Source organism: Rhipicephalus microplus, chromosome X (assembly GCF_043290135.1).
Source record: "Rhipicephalus microplus isolate Deutch F79 chromosome X, USDA_Rmic, whole genome shotgun sequence".
Lineage (NCBI taxonomy): Eukaryota > Metazoa > Arthropoda > Arachnida > Ixodida > Ixodidae > Rhipicephalus > Rhipicephalus microplus.
Window position 1 is genome coordinate 467,908,051 of NC_134710.1, and position 26,200 is coordinate 467,934,250.

A 26,200-nucleotide genomic window follows, 5' to 3' on the forward strand; every position below is an offset into this window, starting at 1 on the left:
TGGGACTTGAGGTTTGAGCATGCGACCAATAGATATTTCTTACAGAATTGCACATGGAGTGGAACTTTTGTTTTCAAGGAGCATAGTAGTGGCCTGTGTTGTGTTGCTCCCTAACATTTCGCCACGGTTTTTCAAATAGTATGTTTCATTCTTTTTGCTGCTTCCAAATGATAGTTATAGCGCGAGAACAAAACGTCGACATAGAGACAAGAAGGACATGAGCCTTCTAGTCCTTCTTGTCTCTGTGTCGTCGTTTTGTTCCCGCGCTATAAGTATTGTCGTGCCATACCAACTAGCCCAAGCTGCCACACTGCTTCCAAACATTTCGGTGCAACTAATGCATTCTGACGTCTCTTACAAGCATCAAAGAAAGCTCTACACAGAGGAAACAAATGAACCGAGAACTTCACGGCCATTGGCCGGCGAGTCCAGATGTTCAGCACCAGCGAAGTCAGTAATGATGACAGTGATTACGAACCATTACAACCATTGCCCAGCGAGTCGAACGGCGAGTCAGACCTGACAGGTGGTTCCACACGGACGATTCAGGCGATGAAACTCTCATTTCTCTAAGCCCATCTCTAGAGAAATGGACGCAAGCAACCACAACTTCTTGTGTGACGCAAAACTATAGGCAACTCACTGTCATTCAGTTGCCATCTAGCTATGATGCCCTGACAGTGTACTCTTTGTACGCCGTGCAGCGAGAGGCCTCAATGTAGTCGTGGCATGGACTCTTACGACGCCCGCCATCGTGCGCATAATGTGTGCCACAGCCATATACATGCACTCGTTTCTGTGCATTGCTTGCTTGTCTCAAGCTTTGAAGAATAACTCAAACTTCAGCTGTAATGTTTTCAAGTATAAAAACTTACATTCTTTATCTGCGTATGCACTACTGTGTTGTACACATGCTTCACAAGCAATTATCACTTGCTGTGCTGCTGAGCTAGAAGATATATATTTGATGCAGAGTCACAACGACCGAATTCCAAAAGAGGCAACATGCAAATACATCTGCATACTTCAGTAGAGGTACCCATAAAAAAAAACTACAGGTAGCAAAAATTAATGGCATGCTTTGTAAATATATTGTAGTTCTGATACATAAGAACCATACTGCATCAAGTTGTTTTCCAACAGTTCCTTTAGCAGAAGTTTTAACTTTCACAAGATCTATGTTGCATGGACTTGTTTGCAGAGTATCGGCAGACAGTGTTCCTCTCGTTCAGTCAAACCAGCTAACTAAACAGTACAGTTACAAAAACATGCAATATTGTACTATCTTGCACTTGAAGGCACCCGCCTGAGTCAGCCGCCCCGGCAGCAGGGTCAGTGTTTCTTGCGTACTCACTTACTCGCAATGTTATTAAATTTCAAGTCTATCTCGCAATAACTTTGGCACTTCCGGGCACTACAAAAAAAATTAATGTGAATTGCTGAACCTGCTTATTGTAAGCTTGTCGCCTCGTATAGCATTATAAATGTGGTGCTGTTAGACTCGCACATAAAGCAGTTTAGACATCCACATTGTAAATTACCATTGCTAGTAGCTCATTACTCATGAGCAGCATCAACTTGTACGTGGCCTGTGAGACAAGATGGTGCCCTACTGAGACAAACAACATTTATTGCGTGGTTGAGTGCGCCATTGAAACTGTTGAGAATGATTGATATGTGGGGTTTAACGTCCCAAAACCACTGCATGATTATGAGAGACGCCGTAGTGGAGGGCTCCGGAAATTTAGACCACCTGGGGTTCTTTAACGTGCACCCAAATCTGAGCACACGGGCCTACAACATTTCCGCCTCCATCGGAAATGCAGCCGCCGCAGCCGGGATAACTGTTGAGAATGCTCGTTTCAAATTTCTGCCATTTGTTTTGCAGCCGAGTGCTATCAATAGTAGCACTCCCCGTGAAGTGAACATTACAGCAGTTGATTTGACCAATGGCTTAAAAAAAAGCAGGGGACAACTCTAATCACTGAAGACTTATATTACAAAGAAATCTGTACGTGCTCCAAGTGCCATTACCTCAAGATTTCCGAAAGCCCCATGTGACGACTTGCATTATTACTTTGTTGAATATTTTTCAATTGTGCAAAGCGATTTTTTTTTTTTGTAACGAGCAGATTGGTCTGAGGTCTCCTCTAGCAGGAAACAATTCTCTGAAATTACACAGATTATTTGCAAGAGTAGACAAAACTTTCACATTAACAGTAAAAATGTTGGTCAATAAAAACGTCATAATTACAAATGCAATACTTTCAGACCCATGTTTTCAACTGTGAAGCTTAACCTTTTGATTGAATTGTTTTGCCAAACGCAAACCCCAAAAGTCGATTTTTTTTTACTGACGATTGAAATTCCGCAGAGAAATCTATTTTAGAAAAATATTATAATTTTTTTAATGTGACCATAAAGTGACAAAAAATTGTGTAATTACATAGATGTGGGTTACTGATTAGTAACAGGGAGATAAATTTTTAGAAATTTCTTTGACTTAAAAATTAAGCACCGCAAAAATATAGTACAGAGATGTAAAAAAATTAGTGCACCTAGAGGCAACAAATGGAAACACAGAGGAAAAAAAGTCACCTTTGATCCAGTCAGCATCATCTCACCACGCATGCTTTTTTTTTTTTTTTTCGACGTTACTCATTGATCAACATCTGAGCCTTAAATCGTAACTCCTGGTAAAAAAGCCTAAAACTTGTTGAGGTTTTGATTTGGCACACAGCGCAAGCAAACTGCGTGGGTGAGCACACTAAAGAAAACTACTCTTTTGCACACGCCCAGAAAGGGAGTACCAGCGAGGAGCCTGTAAGAATCCTTCATATCATCGTCGATGAGAAGGAATCGGTTAACGTGAGTACCCAAAACAATAAGTGCAACCATGGACGCATCGTTTGTGTCAGTAAGTGCATGTACGGCAACGGCTGTAATTACTCCCAGCGGTGGGGGGGGAGCGACCTATTGAGAGATTCTAAACCAGAGACAGCCATCAATTTTTCTGGCACCAGAAAAAAAGAACCACCTAAAGGACGAAATCAAAACTCACCACAACACGCCTGTGTGCAACCAGTAACACATGAAAAAAGAAAACTGAGGAACATCGGCGAAAAAAGAAAATTACATGTATTCTGGCAATGTGGAAGCACATGGCAAGGAAGAAAAATGATAGGAAAAGGCACACTTCTTTAAACATACAAACAATGATGTACACGCATGTCACTGACCCCCTTGAAGGCGTTGTTCAAGGAGAATGTACACATACGTCGCAAACACCGAAAGGGTTAAAGCTGAGGTGTATCAGAACCGTCTAGCAGGAATATTTTTTCGTTTACACCTATTGCTGTGGTGAAGGCAGTCAATGTTATCCTCTTCTAATTAGGCATGATTATTTCACAGTGAAGCTTCTGTTTACAAAACAGTCTGCCCATTCTATGCTTATTACAACTTTCTGCAGGCTACCTAACAGTGGGTGATAGTGAAAGTTTACACCACTCACTTTGCATTGCTGGGCTGATATGTAATCACCGTTGTATCGTGTAAGAGTAGTAACATGGCAGGTGCAACAAAAAAGGCGATCGATGGCAGCAGAAAAGACGAGTCTTTGAGACGACGTCACATTCTGGTGATCGGAATGTCGCAAGCGATAGTTCTCGAAGCTAATACATTGGAAATCGGGCACAAATGATTTGGCTTACAATGAAGCTTGGCCTAAAACATGGCAGTGGTTGCACAGTGCTTCCTTGATACTAAACTTTGAAAAAAGAAAAAAGCACCTTGTGTCTCACCAAAAATCTAAAATGCGGGGTTGCATACAGCAACAAATGGCACGCACTAAGCAGTTAAATTTTTTCTCCAAATTTAGAAACCTATTAGCAGTATTACAGCCAAACCTTGTAGTAAACACGTAGCCATAACTATGTCCTATCTGAATACTGCATATTATTTTAACTGAAGCTTACTTGTAGAATGCTTACATGCTCAAATGCTTGTATTAAAAAAAAGAAAAGAAAAACAGAGGTAAGCTCTCATAATAGTGCAAATATTGCGACTGCCCAACACGGTTGAAGGAAGATCAACAAGAATTGGCAGGTGAGCTTACCACAGTCTACTGGGACGACCGATAGCTTCCAAATAGTATAGGCCTGCAAAAATACACCGGGCTGAGCAAGGCGGCCCACAAGTGGGGGCACTCCTCACCGGTCTTCAGGTCCCACTGGAGACGCGCGGTGACTGTATAGAAGAAGTTGGTCCTCCCGCCAGGGTGATCAGGAATCGCTGGGGAACTACAGCAGCAGAACGCTACACTGTACAAGCTTTCCTCCATGAAATGCAAGGTATTGCTGCTGGGTTCGTCAATGCAGAAACTGGCTAAGTGAGTGGCTGCCTAGTCTTCAAATAAAAATGTAAGGCAGAAGTTTAATACTCTCCAGCCAGCAGGAACAAAGGTTTCAAAGGGGGTACCTATCCAATACGGTAGGTACACGATAAAAACCAGTGACAATTAATCTTTTCTTCTTGTAGCTATCACCACAAAATTATTACTGTCAGACAGGGCTTGCTCATGGCAACCATGATTCGACTGAACACTTTATGCGGTTTCTACTCTTCAAGGCAAATATGCCACCACCATCCAACGGTTGATGCTTTTCACTGATGGTTTTCACTCATTCTTTTTGAATCACCATATTTAACACCTTGGCCCCTCCTTTCTTTGCCACCCCTATGGCAGTTGCCTTTTCCTCCTGCTTCATTTCTATTGGAGAAGCGAGTATGAAGCATATAGTACACACATGTGCTAAGCAGTTGAGCCTCAAATAAAAGAAATGCCCTTGTCGAAACGTCGGCTCCAGCGACATCCTGTGTTCGCAAGTTTTTCATCTGTATCAAATCTTCTGCTATACAGTGAAGATAATTTTTTTTAAATTAGAGGACATAACTACTAAATAGACATGAATTTCAATAAATCTCGAAAATGTTTTGCCAAGCAAGACAACTGCTCTGTTGCCACGTATTTGGATAACAGCTCCAAAGGTAAGTATACTGAACTTGAAATGATGGCTCAAATGTTTAGACAGGAGCGAAGAAGACACGTAAGACACGAAAAAGTCCACTAAAAAAACCCTGTGGAGTGGTTATCTTCAAAAAACTTGACAACTTCATCGAAATTTTTAACCATGAAGCGATCGTCAAAAAGCAAGACTGTTCAATTGATTTAACAAATATCGACTGACCAACACCTGCCATGAGTTGTTTTCGCTGAAGATAGCCCTAAACAGCATGCCAAGTTTATAAGTTTTCACGTTGAAAAACAAAAACAGAAAGCTTGTCTTCTTTGCACTCACTACTGTTCTTTGCCAACTTGGGGAGGCCATAGTCGATGCAAACAGTCCGAGCCTTCACCTTGAACGCACATACCTGCACACGTCTGAACTTCTTTTCCACAGCATCCGCTGCTTTGAGGTAGAGTGTCCCTTTGTCATGAGTACAAAGCTCCCCTCCTAGCCTGCCACGACTAGTCATAAGTCATTTTACCTCAAATAAGACAACAGTGTTTATAAAGTCACGTATTTGTCGGCGTTCCTTCGAAACTGCTTTTTTGTATCTGCGCGTTCCCGTGTCTTACGTTTCTTCTTCACTCCAGTCTAAACATTTGCACCATCACTTTAAGTGCAGCTATGCACCAATTAGCCTGACTGCAAATGTTATCAAGTAAGCATACTGCCAGGTGGCCTATATGCAATAAACTTTCACAAAAATAGACTCATGCACACTGGACTGAAAAATTGTCATACACCTACCTTTATCACCATGCTACAAAGGAAATCTGTGTAGGTTTCTCAACAAAATAAATTCACAGTTGAAGAAAAATTTTCTTCAGCCCCAGACTCTCCAAACAAAACCTACTCGAGCCCTGCGGCACTGCCCACAAAATACTCTAACTGTTCTCAAGGCTCGATTGCCCCTTGAGTGGCAGTTATGCGGACTTCGAGCATGTCCTGTGGGGCTGTGTCCTTGCTGGTCCCCCTTTCAAACAAGAGGAAATGAACAAGCTGAAGGATCCTGACCTCTCAAATCTTGGCCGTCCAGAGGGCCCTCGCGACCGTTGCTGGGTGCACCTAGCCAGGTGACGCCGAGTTACTCGTGTCTATTGTAGACCTAATAAAGTCATTTCACTCACTCCAGCCCCAGATGTCTTAAGCCAAGACCAAAAGAACAGAGGTGATTTTCTTTTTGAGAAACCTTCGTTGCCATTTGTGAATTTTCCTCCATCTTGTGGGTTTCCACAAAAGTGACCTGATTACACGAGCCCTGCAACACTTTTCTGAGTATTACGGAATAGCTTCATTATCAGTTGATGACACACCAAGATTCCCAAGCCACGAAAGCGTTTAGAATCTCTCAAGTACGAGCAGTCTCGGGGATCTGTCGCAGGCCTCAGTTGCTTCCCCATCTTGTACCAGCGAGAGAGCTGAAATCTATGCCGAGAGGGGGATAACAATATTATAATATTATCTGGGGTTTTACGTCCAAAACCACGATAGAATCACGAGAGATGCCGTAGGAAAGCACTCCAGGATTATCGACCACCTGGTGTTCTTTAACGTTCACAGACATCACATGGTACACGGATCTCTACCTTCGACTGCCACGGCCAGGATTGAACCTGAGACTTTGTGTCAGCAGCCGAGCAACCCAGCCACTGATCCACTGTGGCGGACAAGGGGGATGACAAAGGGGCAACAAAATGCGTCCATTCCTCAGCGAGCATCATAACCTTGAGCACTTTTTCTCCACCCCCCCCCCCCCCCCCGTTTCTATCGGTGTGATCGCAAGCGCACGCATGGACACATGACAGCATCTCACAATGGCCACGGTAACTATGTCGCTCACAATGCTCCAATCAGCCAACAGCTGTGAACTTTGGTGCAGTGATTGGGTATATGACATCGTTTCTAGAGACACGGCCGCTGGATGAAAAAGCGCACGGTACGGCCTGCCGCGTGGAGCGGCTTTCTATTGGAGAGCGCGTGTCAGCCGTAGGGTCAGTTGCGGCAGCTGCAGCGCGACAGGGTGGAGACAGGAAGGATGGGAAAACGAGTGACGGTGGCTACCTCGGGGCCGCAGCTGCAGCAAATTAGCTGGTGTTTGTCACAACAGTAACCCACTCAGTTGTTCTAATCAGTGTTTTTTTTTTCAAATCTTATCACAGCGATGACATATCGCATATTTATTAGACTACGAGGCACTATTTAGTTATAAGCCAATTGATTTTTCGTGTGCGTGCCGAACACGTGACATTTTTTTCTTTTTTCAGAACCAGCTTCTTGCTCTGAGGCTGACAGAAGAATCCACAATTCATGTAGCTGAATGATATGGCACTGAATGCGTGACAAAGTCATTGTTCTATTTCTGAAGATGTCTTATACAAAGATTATTTGATTATTGTGACATTTATTCAACACTTTCGCGTTTCCTCAGCCGGAATGCTTGACAATTATTTTTGGACACCTTACAATTCTTATATTCTTACAGTTCTTATATTTTGAAAGCGTATCAAAGAAACAAAATTTTAATTTGAATATTTTTCATGTTATCCGGTACACAATAGTGAGTGTGTGTGTGTATATATATATATATATATATACACCCCCCCCCCCCCCCACACACACACATCGAGGTCAAGTGACAATCACGTTTTTATTATGTTTACACATCACAAAACCACTGCCAATGTAGGGCAGTCGAGTGCACGTGACATGCCTTCGTTTGAGCGACCACAGGTGCCTATTTGTCGACAATACATAATAGAACAAATAAACAGTAATGGATGCAAAACCGCATGACGGAGACTGCCAGAAGACAAGCGCGTTGGAGTGCTATCGAGATTTGCCAGAGCCCGTGGACAGGCTAACATGAAAGGACAAAACGGATGGTTTTATTGTCGATAAACACAGAAACCAAAAGTTGGGCGCACAAGCAGGAGCAATGTCCAGTCGTTTTATTATGCAAAAGTGTAAAGAAGTAAAGAAAAATAAGAATGCCAGGATCAGCCCTAAATTGAGAATAAATAAAATGTTTTCACACATCTTGTTCTGATTATGTCTTCACTGTTGAATTAGTTGCATTATCATAACAACGCCGGGACGGATAGAGACGAAAACACTCAAAAACGCAGGAACGCAAGCAGTTGTGTTCACATTTTGCAGTATTTCATCGCTCTTTTCGTCTCAGAGTTCTCATATTATTTGCTTCATAACTGCTCGCTCAATTTCCAGCATTTAAATTACAGTCACTGAAATTTAAAAGAGGCTCGGGTCCAATGTTATGAGATCGCACACATGCTAAGTATACAGTGAAAGCTCGTAAATTCGACACCCGTTAATTCGGAAATTCGGATAATTCGGACGGCTCTATTGGTCTCGGCCAAAGTGCATGTTAATCTATGGGACCAAACCTTCGTTATTTCGTCGGAATTCGGCTCCGCACCACTTAATTCGGACAAATGCTGACGGCTGCTGCTATACAAAAGTGTGATAAAGCAGCGCTGGCACCACTGGAGTGAAACCAAAGCCTGAGTGGCATCGCCATCATCATCAACTAGTGGGGGCGATCGCAGCGTCACCGAACGTCGGCGTCTTCTTTCTTCTCCACTCAGCGCCTCAGACGCCATTTTCCCTTGTGTTGTCGTGTCGGAACCATCTCTTCTTGCGGAGTTCTCTTTTTCTTCCATTGTGACCGTATTTGCATGCCACCACCATCTGGCGCTACAGTGATGGCAATGCCGAAAAAGCGGCAGAACTACGACGCGAAGAACTTGGCGACTAAAGTGGAAATTTTGGAAGCAATGAAGAACGGCGAATCGCGACAGCAGGTTATGACCAAGTACAACGTGAAGCGGAGCATGTTGGGAACGTACATGAAAAATGAACAACAGATTCGACAAGCCTTCGAAAGCGAGAAGTTTCATGCCTCTAGAAAGCGGTTGCGAACCGCAGCTCATCTCCAGCTCGAAGAAGCTTTACTCTAGTGGATTACTGACTGTCGCAACGCGCATCTGCCTTTTAGCGGACCTCTCATCATGGCGCAAGGTGAGAAGTATGCTGCAATGTTGAACATTGAATCGTTCAAAGCGTCAGAAGGGTGGTTTGCGAGGTTTCGAGAGAGACACGAACTTGTCTTCAGGAGTGTGTGCGGCGAAAAGGCCAGTGTTGATGAAAGCGTGACCACTGAGTGGAGAAATATGAAGCTGCTGGGGCACATCGCCGCATATGAACCACGTGACGTGTTCAACGCAGATAAAACTGCTCTATTTTTGAGAGCTCTGCCCGACAAGACGGTGACTTTCAAAGGGGACGCGTGCATTGGTGGCAAGAAGTGCCAGCAAAGGATAACTGTGCTTCTTGCCGCCAATATGACTGGCACGGAGCGCTTGCCACTACTTGTCGTCGGGAAAGCGCTTAAGCAACATTGTTTTAAGAACGTCAAAAGCCTTCCTGTCGAGTACACAGCGAACAGGAAGGCATGGATGACATCGGACATTTTTCGCGGCTGCCTGCAGCAGTTGGACCGGCACTTCACGTCGAAGGACCGCAAAATAATTATGGTTGTTGACAACTGCAGTGCCCATAACTGTACAGTCGAACTGAAGAGCATCAAAGTAGTTTTTTTTTGCCGCCCAACACTACGTCTGCTCTTCAGCCGATGGACCAGGGCATCATTCACTACGTAAAGTTGAAGTACCGCAAGCACCTGCTAGAGCGAATGATCCTATGCTCAGAAGCTGGAAAGTTGTATCAAGTGGACTTACTCGGCGCAGTGCACATCATCGCTCATGTGTGCAAAAACACTCCGCCGCAAGTCATCGCCAACTGTTTTCAGCACAGCTGTTTTGCGAGGCCCGAGCATGCAGCAGTAGCTGGCGATGGCATCGAGGAGGTGTCAGCCGAGTCCACCGACGATGACTGCCCGACTTTCGATGCTGTCCTTCCCACTGATGTGACCTTTCAGGACTACATCGCAATTGATCATGGTGTCGCCACGAGTGGTCTCCTGACCGATCAAGAGATTATTAATGATGTCACGGGCACCCATGAAGACCACGATTCCGACGAAGAATCATGCGAGGAGATACAGCCGCGACCTCATCGCACCTCACGGGAAGTCTCGGAGGCGCTGTTAATATTAGAGGACGCTTGCCTGAACACTCCCGACAGCTTGTGTGCTGTTGGCCATTTGGAACAGTTAAAAAAAATTGTGATGTCAGCCGGAATCTGACGCAGACGACAATTGCAAAATACTTCAACAAATAAATGTATGCTTCTGCAGCTTGATTTTAAATGTTGTTTTCCCTGTTCATTCGTTAATTCGACATTCGGTTAATTTGGACAGTTTTTCCGATCCCGTGAAATCCGAATTAACGAGCTTTTACTGAATTTTGTGGCTGTTGTATCTGATACTGCACTGTATGAATACTATAGATGCGTTTGGAGGAAGTGAGAAGTCTATCGTACTTTGTGTTAAAAGAATAGTGGCAACTGCAGTTGCTGAGGTGAAATATTCTAAATGAAGTTATTAAATTTGAAGCAACCCTTTCTGAAGTGACATACTCACAGTTAGTACAATTAATTTAGATGCATTAGAAAAGTGTAGCTCTTCCAGGTCTATTAGTTGTGATCTTGTAGGATCCGATTAAAATGTGCTCACAATTCTCACTTTCGCGAAAACTGATCGGCGTGCAAGGTTCCATCTCGGGTAAGACAATACCAAAAATTTGCAAGGGCTGCAGGTATCTAAAAGCAAGGATGGTAAGTACCTGATGCGCACACACCAAATGGATTATAAAGAAGATTTCGCGAGTCATACAAAGATACACGTGCTCAATCGTAACTACCGCAAGCGTGCCGTGCATGCGATTCTGTGGGCGCTCGCGAAAACTGTCCCCCCCCTGGTGGCGCCGCAGCGTCGGTTCGAGATCTAGACCAGTCACGCTGGTTTTAGAGGATGCGGCGGGTCGTAACTGTGCGCTCTTTCATCCAGCGGTCGTGGTAGAGAAAAGAAGATAGCGATTTCTGGCTCACTTTGAGAATCAACTAAGTTCAGGCCACGTGCTAAACCAAATCGTTTGGCTCACACGTTCTCTGGGAGCCTTCACTGCCCACTGGCAGCATTTTCTGACCATGCTTAAGGCCACAGGGTAAAAATCTTATACACACCATGCATTTTAGGCAAAGTTTGTGTACCTTCTTCTCCATAACCATAAGAGTTACAGTAATTATGTTCCTATCATTGTGATCATAAGCCATTCTTCTTTTTGCTGAAGCAGATCTAGCACTAAAAATTGTAACGCAAATTTTTTGGAATTTTTTGACTTCAGGTATGTAATTATCTCTCGGTAATAGCTATTATATGTAGTGTTGAAGAAGGGCACTTCATCTGCTTCATCATATTTCTTATTACGTTATCCGAATTCTGGCCAGAATGTACGGTTCTAGATACTGTAGTTGCTGAGATAAAGGAACATAAGTACAAAAAAAAACATGTTTTGAGATAATCACGTTTAAACATAAAATTGTGCATTATTTCTAAAGCACAATAAGATGACAGCAAAAAAAATGATGGGCTCGTTCAATAAGCACCAGTCAGATACTCATTCTAAATATATTTTTTTCTGTATCTGTTGAAAGGTCTTGCCTGGTGAACCTTTGCCGCGGGCTGTGCAGCCCTGTCATCAAAGTATTGCCGACGCAGGTCAAGGGTGTGTCAAGGCTGCGCTGTGAAGTCCCGTGGCAAAATTCCAAAGGAGTTCAGCACATTCACGTGGGTTATATTGCCATCGTTAATAATGAGCACAGCATCAAGAGTGCACATTTTTACTGTTTGGTATGAAAAATACCTTTTTTTGGAGAGCACTCCTACACGACAATTCAACGACTCGTTAGAGTTTTCCCATAGAGACATTTAGCAAGCAGTTTTGAATGAGCTAGTCCCGAATAATTCGGTCAAACAGCCTCAGTAACAGATGCTGGAAAGTGTTCTCTATGAAATAGTAATTCACCACTCAACTGGGCTTTGTTAAATTTACACTAAGTTTCGGTGTCCATCGGGCAAAGACTGTGGGATGGACTGGTATACTTTGATGCCATGTGAAAATATGTGGCCCGGACAGCTTTTCGCATGTCTTTCAAGCTGGCTCTATTTATTTTATTGGCCAATATAATAGTTTAAGTGCTTACGAATGATGGCACTACTATGTTGTCCCTGACCAGATATAGATTTCCCGACAGAAACTGCTTTCTTTCATTTCTGCAGTTCTCGGCGCATTGTTTTCTGAATGTGCCAAATGCACTCCAGCTGTCGGGACTGTAACCTCTCCATATGGCTACGATGCTTGGGCTGCAAGGAATCCTTTGCTACGTAAGAATGGGGGAAGGCAGGCCAGCACACATTTTAAAATGTCATTTTTAGAGTAAAAAATAAAACGACGAATAAACAAATGACTGATTATGGTTCAGAAAAAAACGCAGAATTCAAATAATGCAAAAAGAAAAAAATTTTTATCAATATTTTTGCTGACCCTGTCACCTCAAAAAGTGTTGCAGGGCCCATTTGAACAAGTAGAGGTAACAGGTATCTGCAAGATCAAATGCACCTTTTTCTATTTTGAGAGCATGAAAATTATGATCGCGAGCTTTTGTACAAGGCCGGCGTTCTGGGGAACATGCACTAAAATGATAAGAATCATAAAAACAGTGACTGTCACCAAGGCTTCAACAGGGCAGCAACTCCTTTCCTTGTGTTAGAATTAAGCAAAAGCGCTAGTCACATGAAAGCACATTAAACTGCGTTGATTGAACAAATGAATCAAAAACCCTATACATGTGTCATGTGGTGTAAGGCAGCAAAGAGAAGTGAGGATGAGAAGAAAGACATGGACGAATTGAGAGGTAGAGGATGTGCCACAGAAAGCTGCTGTCATCGATGCATAGTGATAGTATAGTAAGTGGGGGGGGGGGGGAAGGAAAGGTGAGCAATGTGAAGGTGGTGAGAAATAAAGGGGCCACATAAAGCGGGTACGCACCACAGAGAGAAAAACATACAGATAGAAGAGAAAGCAGAAACAAGGCTGCGTGTGCCAGGTGGTGGCACTCGCACGACAATTTAATTTAGGCCTAATTTTTCTAAGGAAGGCCGCCCAGATCTGCTGATCGTTCAGACTCGATACCACAAGCGCAAAGCTGCCCGAATTTTTCTACACCTTACGGTGCTTGTGTCACAAGTTCTTATGCAATTGCAGCCACTGACCAGAAGGCTCTCATCAGGAACATTAGCATAAGGCTGGCCTGCGTCCCCTGTGACGCTCCTGGCACTGCGTACGCCTGGTAGTCCAGCAGCTCCTTGTAGGTGAGGTTGTGCTCGGCACACACCTTCTTGGCGAGATAGTCAGACAGCCAGTTCAGGTCCAGCACAGTGGCATACTGCACAAAACGCCATTCACTGAGACTCGGTTGAATCTCAAGATTTCAGTCCCAGGAGAAACTGTGTATACAGTAGTAGACTACTCACATAGATTACACTAAAAGCTTACATGCAGCCACACTTCAGTAGCCTTTGCACAAACATTGCCTAGTGCAAAGATGTAGGCCGAATTTATTTTCTGAAGAGAGGGGGGCACGCCCTTGAAATGGTGATTTTTCGCTGTGTATGCCACGGCAAAAAATTTTTGAGGGGGGGAGAGGCACGGGCCCAGTGCGATACCCCCTGGCTATGCCACTGACCTAGTGAGCAATTTAAAGCAACACTTTTCTTGTAAGCTGCGAGACAGGGTTACTCAGTCCTATGGTATGCATGTACGAATATTGTCACACACCCTTATTTCTTTAGTTTGATGTGATTGGGTTTCACCCCCAAATCTGTCACCACTTAAGAGCACAGACTGTGCCAGAATGCTTGGGAAGCTTTGAGATTGTTTCAGACGGTTCTCTTAAGATTACGTACAGGACACGGATAGTTGAATTTATTCAGCAGATAATTCAAACACGCATGATAATGCTGGAAGCTTCAATTACTGATGTATAAGAGACAGTGCTTTTTGCTGGCGATCAGATTATCAACAATTGGCAGCTGTGATCACCCCTATTAGTGTACAGCGTGTATTCCTTGTATTTTGACTTTTCATTGGCCGGGCACAAGTTCACCCAATAAAGGTTTTTATGTTTTACACTTTGACTGCCGCTTTTTTCACCATCACAGTTACGTGACATTTGGTGTAAGAGCTTGTTCACGCGCATTCTGAACACCCGCGAGAAGTCGTGAACCACGCCCAAGCTATGAAGATGGCACCAAGGACAATAGGGATCATCAAACTAGCTGGACTACAGTCAGAGCACAGTCTCCTTCCAGAAAACAGGCCGCCCAAGAACTCGACTGCAGCGACCATGAAAGCAGCTGTGCCTTTTACACCATTCCTATTCAGACAATCCAGGGAGTCGGCAGGGGGCTACTTGAAGACCTGAACAGCTGGGTTGCCATTTACAATAATTGGAATAGAAAAGCCTAGTTACACCATGTGTATTTCGACTTCAAACAAGCTAAATAATAGGATGTCAAGTAACATTTTACAAAATTCCCTCAATATAAAGAGATGGCTACAAAAGGCAATTCTGGCAGCGTGCATAGAACCGGCACTGAAAGAGTTCATAAAATTGTGCCACTGTAGCGGAGATGAAAATTCACATGGTCCAGGTGCAATGCCATCGCCTTTTTTTATTTATTTGTATATTTCAAATGAGTGCATTAGCGGAGGCTCGCTTCTCGACACCATTATAGAGCTTCGAACAGGAACAGCAGGGACCAAGAGACTGTGTGCAATCCACTGTTGTGCTGCACTGCCAGTTTGGTGCAGTGAGCAAAGAAGACTTCTAACTGCTGCAACAATCTGTGGGTCACAACCGTGGATCTAAAAAATAATCGTGATGGCACTGCAACTGCAGCTACTTCGAATTGCCTCAGCCTTCGTTCTGGGGCACGTGAGCTTTGTGCACTGCACCACGTATGCACCTGCTTGTGCTTTTTCTGGATATTTGACAGCTCGTGCCAAGCTTTTGGTGCCATTAGCAACACGACAAAGGCAACTGCGACAAAAAAACTATCAATACTAGCTTACCATCCCTGTTCATATCCAAATTATTAATCCACTCACCAGCCATTGGATTAAGGTCAGTGCTGCTGTCATGCCACTCTCGTAGGCCGTGGGAAATAATTCATGGCCAACACTTTGCACCATGTCTACAATTCATCAGCACTGCATTCACGATCAACACTACGTTTAATGTGTCATCTGCTTTCAAGCTACACTGCAACGGCAACCCCACGCAAAAAAACTGCACAAGTATTCCACACTGCAGCTGCACCACTCCAGCACTGCACTGTATCAAGGATCGCAAAGCAGTGCACCACAGAGTTTTAGTCTCACTGACCAAGAATCGGTGCAGAAGGTGCAGGTTATGAAAATTGAGGCTAGCCAAACGCCATTGCGCAGGTTTTGTAGCCTATTCTGCCGTTCTCATGTCCTGACATGACTCTCCCCTCCTCCGCGGTCTCACGCTGGGCGTGCGGGAGTGAAATTAATCCCTGCCATGCGCGAAGTCTCTCGGAACGTTTCACGCGTGCACGTCAGGAGTGAGAAAGAACCTCTCAAGGACGACATGGGGTAAGCACGCATTTCTTTTCAGTCTGTCGGCTCCTTTTGTTTGGGGCTCGTTCAGACTTCGCTGACAGCACCCTCCACCCGCGGCGAACACTTACCTTTTGTTGCACCCCCTTTTGGAACGCTAGGTTGAAGAGCAGTGCGGTGTCATAGTGAGTGCTCATACTACGCCGACCCGTACCTCTCGAAAGCACACGCTAGCGGAGTTTTGCCCTCGCTCAAGCGACAAGGCCCTGTTTGTCCCGGTGTCACCATGAATCACTTTTGCCAATGAAGACGTGCTCGCAGCGCCCTGTGTAGTACATCTTGCTTGGGGCATGGATAAACCTATTTGCTCTCCTGCCGCCCCCGTTGCAACGGGCTCTGTACTGCGTTTTTGGTCTTGCGACCTTGAGCAGTACCGTGTTCTTGCCACGCTGCGCTCGGTGCTATGGCTGCCCGAACGCGCACGAGCGGAAGCGATGGTTAATGCGTGCCCTGCGGCTCGCTAAGACCAAACCCACGCTAGTGGAGGCGCACTCCTTTGGGATACATGCACACTACACTGGCGCCCAACGTGTACACTACAAGGTGTACCTAAAGTAGGTCACTGCTGCAGCAAAATCTTCAAAGTAGACCTTAACAGGGGAGTGTTCCAAACGAGCGTCGTAAAGTGAAGCCCGAACATGGTCAAGCCGCTAGTGGCACTGCTGTCGGTAGTCTGCAATGCGTCGTCGTTTAAGAGTTGTGGGCTGTTCCGCATAAAGAGTTGCAGGGATGCAATGCCCGATCCTCACTTAAAAGTAACTGTAGGTGGTGGGTTTTTATTTTTATTTTCACATGTTATCGCTGTACTTGTTTTCCTTTGTTTTTTTTTTTTTAACTATCCTCAGTCACTATGTATTGCTACAACAAGTAACGCAAAATGTGAAGTGCAATAAAAAAAATTTGACGATGAGCGTAATTATTTGCAACGCCACTCCACAGCATTGAACAAAAACATCAAGTGGCGCCTTCGAGATTTGTGCATATACGAGACCTCACATTTACGCTAATTTTCACAGCAATACGCAGTTAACTGATACAGCTATAACAAGTGACAGTAAAAACAAAAGCCCACCATCTACAGCTGCAATTACAGCATGGGCATTTCGAGTTGAAAGTCGGCATTCTAACCCTACACCGGCAGAGTGGCACACAAATTTTTAAAGACATATTGCAGACTACTGATCGCAGCATCACAAGAGAATTAACCCTCTTTGGGTTTTAAAAACAAAAGCCCACCATCTACAGCTGCAATTACAGCATGGGCATTTCGAGTTGAAAGTCGGCATTCTAACCCTACACCAATTTGGCAGAGTGGCACACAAATTTTTAAAGACATATTGCAGACTATTGATCGCAGCATCACAAGTGAATTGACCCTGTTTGGGTTTCACTTTCTGTTAATTAGTACTGCTACAGTTCCAAGCACTCCCCTGTTCTAGTACACTCTACTTCAAACCAAGAAAAGGCAGGTGTGCTATATTCATATCTTGTTCTTGAATGCAGTCACTATGCTTAAAAACGAAATTTGAGTGACAGAACCTTGACATGGTCCCTTCTCTCTTTCCTCATAAGAGGGGGATCTTGCTGCTGCCAGAACTAGCTGTAATTAATAGGCTTAATTTATTTGCTAACACAGTGGTCATCATTCACATCTTGATGTACCGTTGGGGCACCTTCTTTCACAGACTTCTATCACACACGTTCCAGGTTATATGTGCTCTTGTTATGTCATGTACTTTTTTTAGGTTTGTTCAGTATTGTTCAGATTTATTCAAGCCATGATGTTAGGATGTTTATTGCACAGTCCTGCCGAATGAAATCAATAACCTACTAGAAACCAACAGCTCTCGATCATCGTTGGAAATAGTATCAGTGATCAGAGCTGAGCTGGACCGACAAAGAAAGTGGCTATAGCACACTGATGTCAAACAGGTGAACCCCACTCTATCAGATTTTTTTTTTCAAGAGCGAAAACTGCTGCCACTATATGGTACCGCATTCACTCAAATGATGGTGCAGAGAAAAGCCTATAATCGCAACCAAGAGGTCAAGCAAAATTGTCCAAAGTGGCCACGTGGCAGCACCTTATGCAAATAAAGCCCCGGTCTTTACAATATATTTTCAGGCAAGCTGAATAGAGGTATTCAGAAACAGCTAGATGACATGGGCATTGACCTTTTCGAGATTTGTAGATGACTACCTTGTTTTAATGAAAGATAGGCCCCGGAACAGCCCTCTCATGAATATTTTGAAAACTTCTGATGAAAAACGATTTAGCTTTGAATTCATCCAATGGAACATAAAGTTCAGTATCTAGGTGTGATAATTTTCTGCCTTTTTAACATTGGCTAGATACACTACCGCAGGTCAGAAAAACTTTTGTTGAGCTATGTTTCGGCGTATTTAGGGATAGTGAAGTATGCTAGTAAACTCGGGCATCATTAGCTCCAACCGCACTGCCCATGAGAAAATGAACATTAGGCATTGTCATTAAGCTAGCTGTAGTCGATAAATAATCTGAAGGAACAATGTCTGTTGGGAACCACCAGAGAACCCCCAGGAACTGTTTCAGCATTGCACAATGCTCAGATGTGCAGTCACTATGACTTCAGTACAATGCTTTTTACACTTCTTGCACTGCTACAGTGACACAGCATATTGACACGCAAAGTTACTTTCTCTTACTTCATGGCGACCACCTTTTTCTTACTTTCTCAGCACAGACCCCACTTCCGACACGCACGCTACTTTGCGAATGAAACCCACTGTTCTACAAACATTGCATGCCTGACACATACGCCAGAGCACTTCCACGTTGCATGTCAGCATCAGTAATATAACACAAAAACTTACTACTATGACACAGGTATGAAAGTCGGCACATTTTGTCACTGATCAGTTTTTCGATTACAGATGACTGACAACTGTGCTTGAGGCTACTGCTACACTGGATGTGTCACTTGTTTTCTTTCTGAGCACAATAGCGCCTTGATAGATTTTCTGGTCGTAAAACTGCCGCCTCAGTTTATACAGATCCAGCAGTGGCCACTAGGGGTGCCGCAGTAAAAAAAAAAGACCACCCACCGGAACGGCTTCCGCAGGCGACGCTTGTATTGTTTCTTTGCTGGTACGTCGTGACAGAAAGACCCACTTCATTTATGCAATATTTGCATTCTCTTTTGTCTTAGCAGTTGTACGAATTAAACTAGAACTTTGAGAATGTTCTCGTAACAAGACAATGCACATACAAAAAGTAAACAATCTCAAATTCAGCTGGTGGCTCAATGGGCCAGGAGACATGCACAGACCTTTTTGTTACTGTGAAAGTTGTTTTCAGTTGGCCCAACAGGTTTCAAGTAAAAAAAAGAAAAAGAGAAAGAACTACAGAAAAAAACACTGACATGAATGTGATGCACGGTAAGGAGAATAATATAGAACTGGTGTTAATATTGAATGCATGACAACCTGACACAAAGGCCACAGACTGTTGTTTGCCAAATTTCTGATGGCATGCGTGCCGTTCCAGCAGTGGTGACGGTCTACTTTTACATAACAGACACTGTTCCGATGTTTGAGCTTGCATTTGGTCGTAATCGAGCTGTTTGAAATGGATACATTGACAGATCGTAACTGATAATAAAATGGTTAATTGATAGCAACCGTTATCGTTTCCAGACTTCAAGAGCTTTGCTAGGTTTCGTGCGTATTGGTCAAATGGTGCGACAGTTTTCTAACGTGATTTTTATTGTCAACATCTCCAATTAAAACTGCATGAATTATTATGTCCCCCGGTTTCTCCATTACGTTTCTCAATATCTATCTCATATGAGCAGGGTGACAAGTACTGATGCACGACTGCACTCAGTGCCATACTTCCTCGGCGAACCAGGACACTTAGATCGTAACTGTGATCTTTCCATGAAGAAAATGAAGCAGTTCAAATGATTATGATCAAAATATAATAGATATCTTTCTTTTTGACTGAGCACTGAGGTAGTGCAAAGCTGAGAAGATATTTTAAAGGAATGTTGACACAAAAATCCTGACTATTTTTTTTTAGTTACAATAAGTAGATAATGAACCATTTATTTCGGCTGCCAATCCACCCATGTACATGATGGCTCTTGAGGTTGTTTCAGTGATTTTCAAATTGTCAGTGGTCATGACTTCCGATTCGTTAAGTACGCTGGCAGGAAGTTGAACACACGAGAAATGGTGTTAGGCCTGAAATGCGGCATATCTCTCAGCAATCACACAGTGTCACCATTTATTGTGAAATTGTGCACACAAATGATGCCCGATGAATCAAAGTGCTTTGCACACGCACATACTTTGAATCAATGGTGAAGTCGTCCGTTTCTAGCCATGTTATGGCTCACTTGGAGTTATGAAAGTTTCCACGAACACTTGATATACAAAAAAAAAAAAGCAGACACCTTTTGAGTAGTGTAAATGGTACCTCAGAACGCAGCACCTGAGCAGCACAATCACGCGAACAAGCAGCTTCAACTGTACAATACAGTCAAACTTCGTCAGTGCGTACCCTTTTTAAGCGTACTAATGGTTAAAACATAGTTGCGACAAATCCCCAATCCAGTCTCACAGAGACTAATGCATTCACGGACTGCTTAACTCTTTCGTCACCACGCCCATTCAAATCGTTCACCGGTGATCGAGGCTTTTGGATCATCGATTTTGTTATGGTAACGTTGTTTCTCGTGCACTCAGCACTTTCTAGTAGTTAGTCCAGCCACTCAACTGTCAGAATCAATTTTAATTTGCCAGTTTTGGCAGCATAATGATTTTTGACCGACCTTTTCCAAAAATACGCACACATTGGTTTGGGAAAAGTTCATTAGGCTGGCTAATTTGACAGAAGTGCATGCCCCCTCGTGATTCTGCTACAGTAACATCGAAGTTCTGCAATGAAAAGAACCTTTGCAAGCCTAATATGGAATTAAAGTGTCAGCTTTGCAATTTGACTAAGTTGAGCAGTAATAATTGCCAGAAATTTATGCCAAATATTCAAGAGAGAGCTGTTCCTAGGAGTCACAGAAACTTTGTTTTACAAAAAGTATTTACGAAGGTCCACCACGCCTTTAAAGTGTCAAAGTGCCCTTCTCTGACAGTTTCCAGCTGCTTTGGTTTTGCTTGCATTGTTATAATAGACACAGGGTCGCATCTAGTGTCACTAGATGCGACCCTGTGGCTACGCGCGAGGATTCTATACTAGATCTTGTTTTTGCCAACCATGAGTTGGTTACGAATGGATATCAGTGCAGGGTTGTCGATGGAATTTCCGACCATAAGGCCGTTATTGTTGATTTAAATGTTGCTTGTAAGCCAGTACGACCAACGTTTAAGACTGTGCTGAATTTTGAATGCGCAGACGACACTTCTATTTTTGCTAAACTTGCAACATGCTTTGATGATTTCTTATCGAGTAGTGACCACTGCAGTATTGATACATTGACTAACCAATTTTACAGTATAATTAATGAATGTATAGCACAGTTTGTTCCTCACAAGAGCATAAAACGTCATGCCAAACACCCTTGGTATACCAGGCCAATTATACAGCTTAAACGTCGTATTAAGCGACTGAAAAAGCGACGGAGCGTTCACAATAATGACGGGGAGTCCCAAATTAACTTGCTTAAATCTGAACTAAAAGCTAAAATGAGTGATGCCAGAAAGTTTTACTTTAATACCACGTTAAGCTCTTTTATGAAAAATAATCCCATTAAGTTTTGGAAAACTATCAATCCTACCGCGGCCTGTCCGTCAACCTTCATGATAGATGATGTGTCCTGCTCCGATTCATCCAAAATTTCTGAAGCCTTTAATAAGTATTTCCAAACTGTATTTGGAGATGACAATGGAACGACCCCTGACATTCGTAGCAGCCAGGAAATAGATTTGTTTCCAGCAATTGAAATTAGCTAGACTGGCGTTCTTAACCTTCTGTTGAATATCGACACTACTAAAGGTGCTGGGCCAGATGGCATACCAAACATGTTTTTGAAGCGTTATGCAGAATGGAATGCTCGTTATTTATCAATAATTTTTGTTAAATCATTAAAAACAGGTATTGTGCCGACCGTTTGGAAAATCGCCATTGTAATTCCTGTGTTTAAATCGGGTAATAAGCAACACATTTCTAACTACAGGCCTATTTCATTAACGTGTACCTGTTGCAAGCTTTTAGAGCACATAATTCATAAACATGTACTTCAGCACCTCACTAATAACAACTTATTGTCCCGTAATCAGCATGGTTTCCGCTCTGGTTTTTCTACAACTACACAGCTCATTGAATTCACTCACGATATCACTTCGGCTCTTAATACTCGAGGACAGGTTGACGCTATATTCATAAATTATAGCAAAGCATTTGATGTATTATGTCACAAAAAACTTCTTACTAGACTCAGAAGTATTATTAACGATGACAAAATAATAGGCTAGATAGCTGATTGGCTACGTTTGAGGTCACAATTTGTTACGTTTGAGCATGCGCAGTCATCGTCGTGTGCAGTCACTTCCGGGGTTCCACAGGGCTCGGTGCTTGGGCCCCTATTGTTCATTATTTATATTAATGATGTCACACAGGTCATTAAGGACACACCAGTGAAGCTGCGATTGTACGCTGACGACTGCGTTTTATATACTAGCGTAAATAATGCTCATGACCAAGATGTTCTGAACAAAGTATTTTCGTCCTTTTGTGGTTGGAGCGCCACGTGGCAAATGAACATTAATTACCAAAAAACTGCTCAAATGACATTTACTAATAAAAAACAGCCGCTAAGGTTTAGTTATAGTTACAATGGGCACTACCTAAACTCTGTTAATATATTCAAATATCTTGGTGTTACCTACACTCAAAACCTAAAGTGGCACCATCACATTGAAACAATTTGCGCTAGAGCACTTTGAAAACTGGGATACATAAAACAAACACTCAAGCACTCTACCAAGGACTGCAAATTAACGGCGGACAAATCGCTCGTCCGACCATTGCTAGAGTACGCCTCAGCGGTATGGTCACCCTACACTGCACTTGACATAAATATGCTCGAGGGCATACAGAAAAAAGCAATACGATTTATATTTGGCCGGTATGACCGCAATTTTTCTCCCTCATCTCACGCATGCTCATTGTCCCTAGAACCCCTTGCTTTCCGACGCACACTTGACCGTATCACTCTGCTACATAAGATTGTACGCAGCCGCAGTTGCATTGAAGCACCGATTACTTTTTGTGATTCAGCACGACGAACCACGCGCCGATCTCACCCACTCAACATTGTACCCTTCCAGCGATTTGTAAATTGCTTTAAGCATTCCTTTTTTCCAGCCGTTGTTGAGATTTGGAACAACCTAGATGGTTCCCTACGCGAAAAACCAATTGAACTGTTTTTGAAAGAACTGCCTAACCATATTTTGTAATATGTTTTAAATGCTTTGTATGTTTCTTTGGTATTGCTTAATGTATGTTCGTTCCTTTTCCTAATGTACCCACTCCTGCTATGTCTCGTGTATCGAGACAGCAGTATCTGTAAATAAATAAATAAATAAATAAACTAGTCGTTCATATGACGTCGTCATCACCCGTGCATGGGTGCGCACCAGCACTGCAAGACACATGCTCGAAACTGTCTTGCAACCTCACCTGAATTTAGTGAGGATGAGCTTAGAGTTCGAGGATGATAGCACCCCAGCTTCAAGTTTTATGGCGACAATGTTTTGTGTCTTCTTGAGATATCCACAGCCCTTCATGGGTTTGTTTTGTTTACATCCTCAAGTTGTCTCCTCTGGCGCAAGTGCGTATGGCTCCTGACCTTTAAATATCTTATAGCTACCTCTATGGTAACGTGCGTGGTCCACACTTCGCTGGGGCGCGGTGTGCTCGTGCTGGCTGCAGAGCTTCTCCTAATGGCAAGAAGGCCTCCGGAGCACACCTTGGCCCTGACTACGGAGCAGTGCGATACGTTTCAGAACTGCAGGCGATATTGGCTTTTTTTTTAAACGATATGCGCAAAAATGCAAAGAAATATGCTTAGATGCATATACTGGAGCGCCAACCTATGTGGAGTGAGGTGGCTCATGAAAAGAGGCGATGCTAGATGAAATGGCAAAGTTCATTGGTCATATCATTTATAGAGGGCTTATTCACATCAGGGGTATCCATCTACATTGGCACACCTGGAGACTCTTATTGCAAGACAACAAAAATTTACTCAGAAAAGTGTACGGATACACTTGTGTCTCACCAAAAACCATGAAATGCTTCGCCGCATGGCATGAGCAAAGAAGCAGCACCACGGTTCTGATTTTGTTAGTCTATAGGAAGAGAAAGATTTTGTATAACATTCATTATTTTTTATACTGTTCCTGGGTCATTTATCCACAAAGTGCATATTCTGAATTTTTTTTGTTTCGAATATTTTTGCATATATAGTGTATTTTTATTTCACTATTTACCAGCTGGCAACAAAAAATTTCACAGTTTTCACATCTTTCTTCATTCTAAAATATTTTTGTTGCTCTACAACATATATTTTTTGCAAAGAGCATTTCATTGTGCAAAGTTGGTATGCTGCAATGCATGCTGGAGTACTTTTCAAACTGGCAAAAACAATCTTCCCGAGACATATGAAAAACAACCATTTTCGCGAAGTAACGAAAGAGTTAAGCTTTAGTGTTCGGCTTATGCCTACCGGTCAGTGCGTGAAAACTGCGTACCGCGATAACATTTTGCGGCACAAAATTTTACAGCGCCGCTAAACTTGCAGACGTCACAATGTGCCGTGAACGGTTTTCTGTCATGTTGATTGATTGATATGTGGGGTTTAACGTCCCAAAACCACAACATGATTATGAGAGACGCCATAGTGGAGGGCTCCGAAAATGTTGACCACCTGGGGTTCTTTAACATGCACCCAAATCTGAGCACACGGGCCTCAGCATTTTTGCCTCCATCGAAAATGCCGCGACCGCAGCCGAGATTCGATCCCACTACCTGCAGGTCAGCAGTTGAGTACCTTAGCCATTAGACTACCGCAGCGGGGCTTTCCGTCATGTTGATAGTGCAGAGATCAGCCGTTAAGTTATTCGAACTTCAGCATGATTGCAGCGATGGCATATGGAGTATTCATTGGCAAAAAAAACGACGGTGAGGTGTCGACCATCGTCAAACGTGTCGATATGACTAGTCGCCGGCGGAAAGCCTTATCACAGTAAGCATACCCTGTCATCCTCTCGAGCATGCGTGTGGCGTACTGTCACTTTAAGCCTACAGTACGCTTTTAGTAAGCCACCAGCTGAACGTGCTGGGCCGCCGATCACTGCCGATTCGTTTTGCGGGACCATGTCCAAACACGCACCGCTTTACAGAAACACAAGCAGCTCGCTGTCGCGTAGTATAGCGTTGCGGGTCACGAGCACCGAGAAACCTTGCTGTATTATGCCAACACGTGCACCGTACAGCGAGCGTAGTGCTGTTGTTACCATGCTGGATGCTTTTATTTAGGGACAGCCCAACTGCGCCTCTGTCTGCTGCCAGGACTGCTAGAGCATTGCTGAAAGCGCATTACTTGCGGAAAGCTCCTCATCGCTGTATTAACCAGCAGGTTACTCGCCGAATTTGTACATGGCTCGAAGCAGAGAGGGTGTACTATACCGCATCTTAAAAATGAAAACTGCATCAGTTTTTGCTAAGAAGCAGACTGCGGGAAAACTGTATCGCGGACAGTCGATTTTGTCCGTTCTGTTATTGTACCACGCTCCGTATCCCAGAGCCAGCTGTAGTTTCCAAACGCTCATCAGTGTGCCTACCGTATGCTATCAAGCGGTTGTGAGAGAGTCAGAAACTTTTCTGTACTTTGCAAAAAGAAATGGCTTTGCGGTGGGCATTTTGGGCAATATTTCCTGTGGCACTGAGTTTCCTCCTTTGGTGGCGGCGATGGCGCATGCATAGTACGTTAAGTGCGTAGTTATGCCGCCGTCTCCGGCAGGTACGTATTAACAGGGTTTCACTACCTGAACTTGGCCCTTATCCATATCACAGATACAAAAAACTCGGGCAAACTCTTAGCTCGCACCGACCGCATGTGCGATCTCTACAGAATCAAACCAAAGAGGCGGAGAAGTGTTGCCTCTAAACCACGGTGGCACCGCGGCAGCTTTTCGTGCCATATCAAGCTCTCGCACAGTGTGACACCAAATTTTAGTGGCAAGAAAGAGTATTAAAAGACTGTGGTACATGTTGGACAGATAAAGTGCTTCACTGCCACCTGCTCAATCTATGCTTGCTTCACCATCACAGCCACGTGGCAATATTTAGAAATCTGTTCTATTTCACCCCTGCTGTGATAAGAGCCTGCCTTATTTCATTTCTTTCCCCTTACTTCAGAATAGAGTGCTGCATGTCAATTACGAAGCCTAGCC

At 43.6% G+C, this 26,200-nt stretch overlaps 1 protein-coding gene and 1 long non-coding RNA gene across 4 annotated transcripts in view; one reads left to right on the forward strand and one right to left on the reverse strand.

The window, feature by feature from the left end:
- LOC119186375 (uncharacterized) overlaps positions 1-26,200 on the reverse strand; it is a 71,608-nt gene that overhangs the window by 8,356 nt on the left and 37,052 nt on the right. For 2 of the 3 annotated variants that reach the window (XM_075880762.1, XM_075880761.1), the window contains exons 8-10: positions 13,318-13,490; positions 4,213-4,298; positions 4,115-4,157 (exon numbers count right to left, since the gene is read on the reverse strand). In XM_075880762.1, the coding sequence (XP_075736877.1) occupies positions 4,115-4,157; positions 4,213-4,298; positions 13,318-13,490 (302 nt within the window). The remainder of the gene's footprint in view (positions 1-4,114; positions 4,158-4,212; positions 4,299-13,317; positions 13,491-26,200) is intronic. The other variant, XM_075880763.1, reaches the window with a different exon arrangement.
- On the forward strand, positions 6,832-14,235 carry LOC142776679 (uncharacterized). The gene is made up of 2 exons (XR_012887717.1): positions 6,832-6,889; positions 11,700-14,235. It is a non-coding gene; the product is annotated as an uncharacterized LOC142776679 (long non-coding RNA).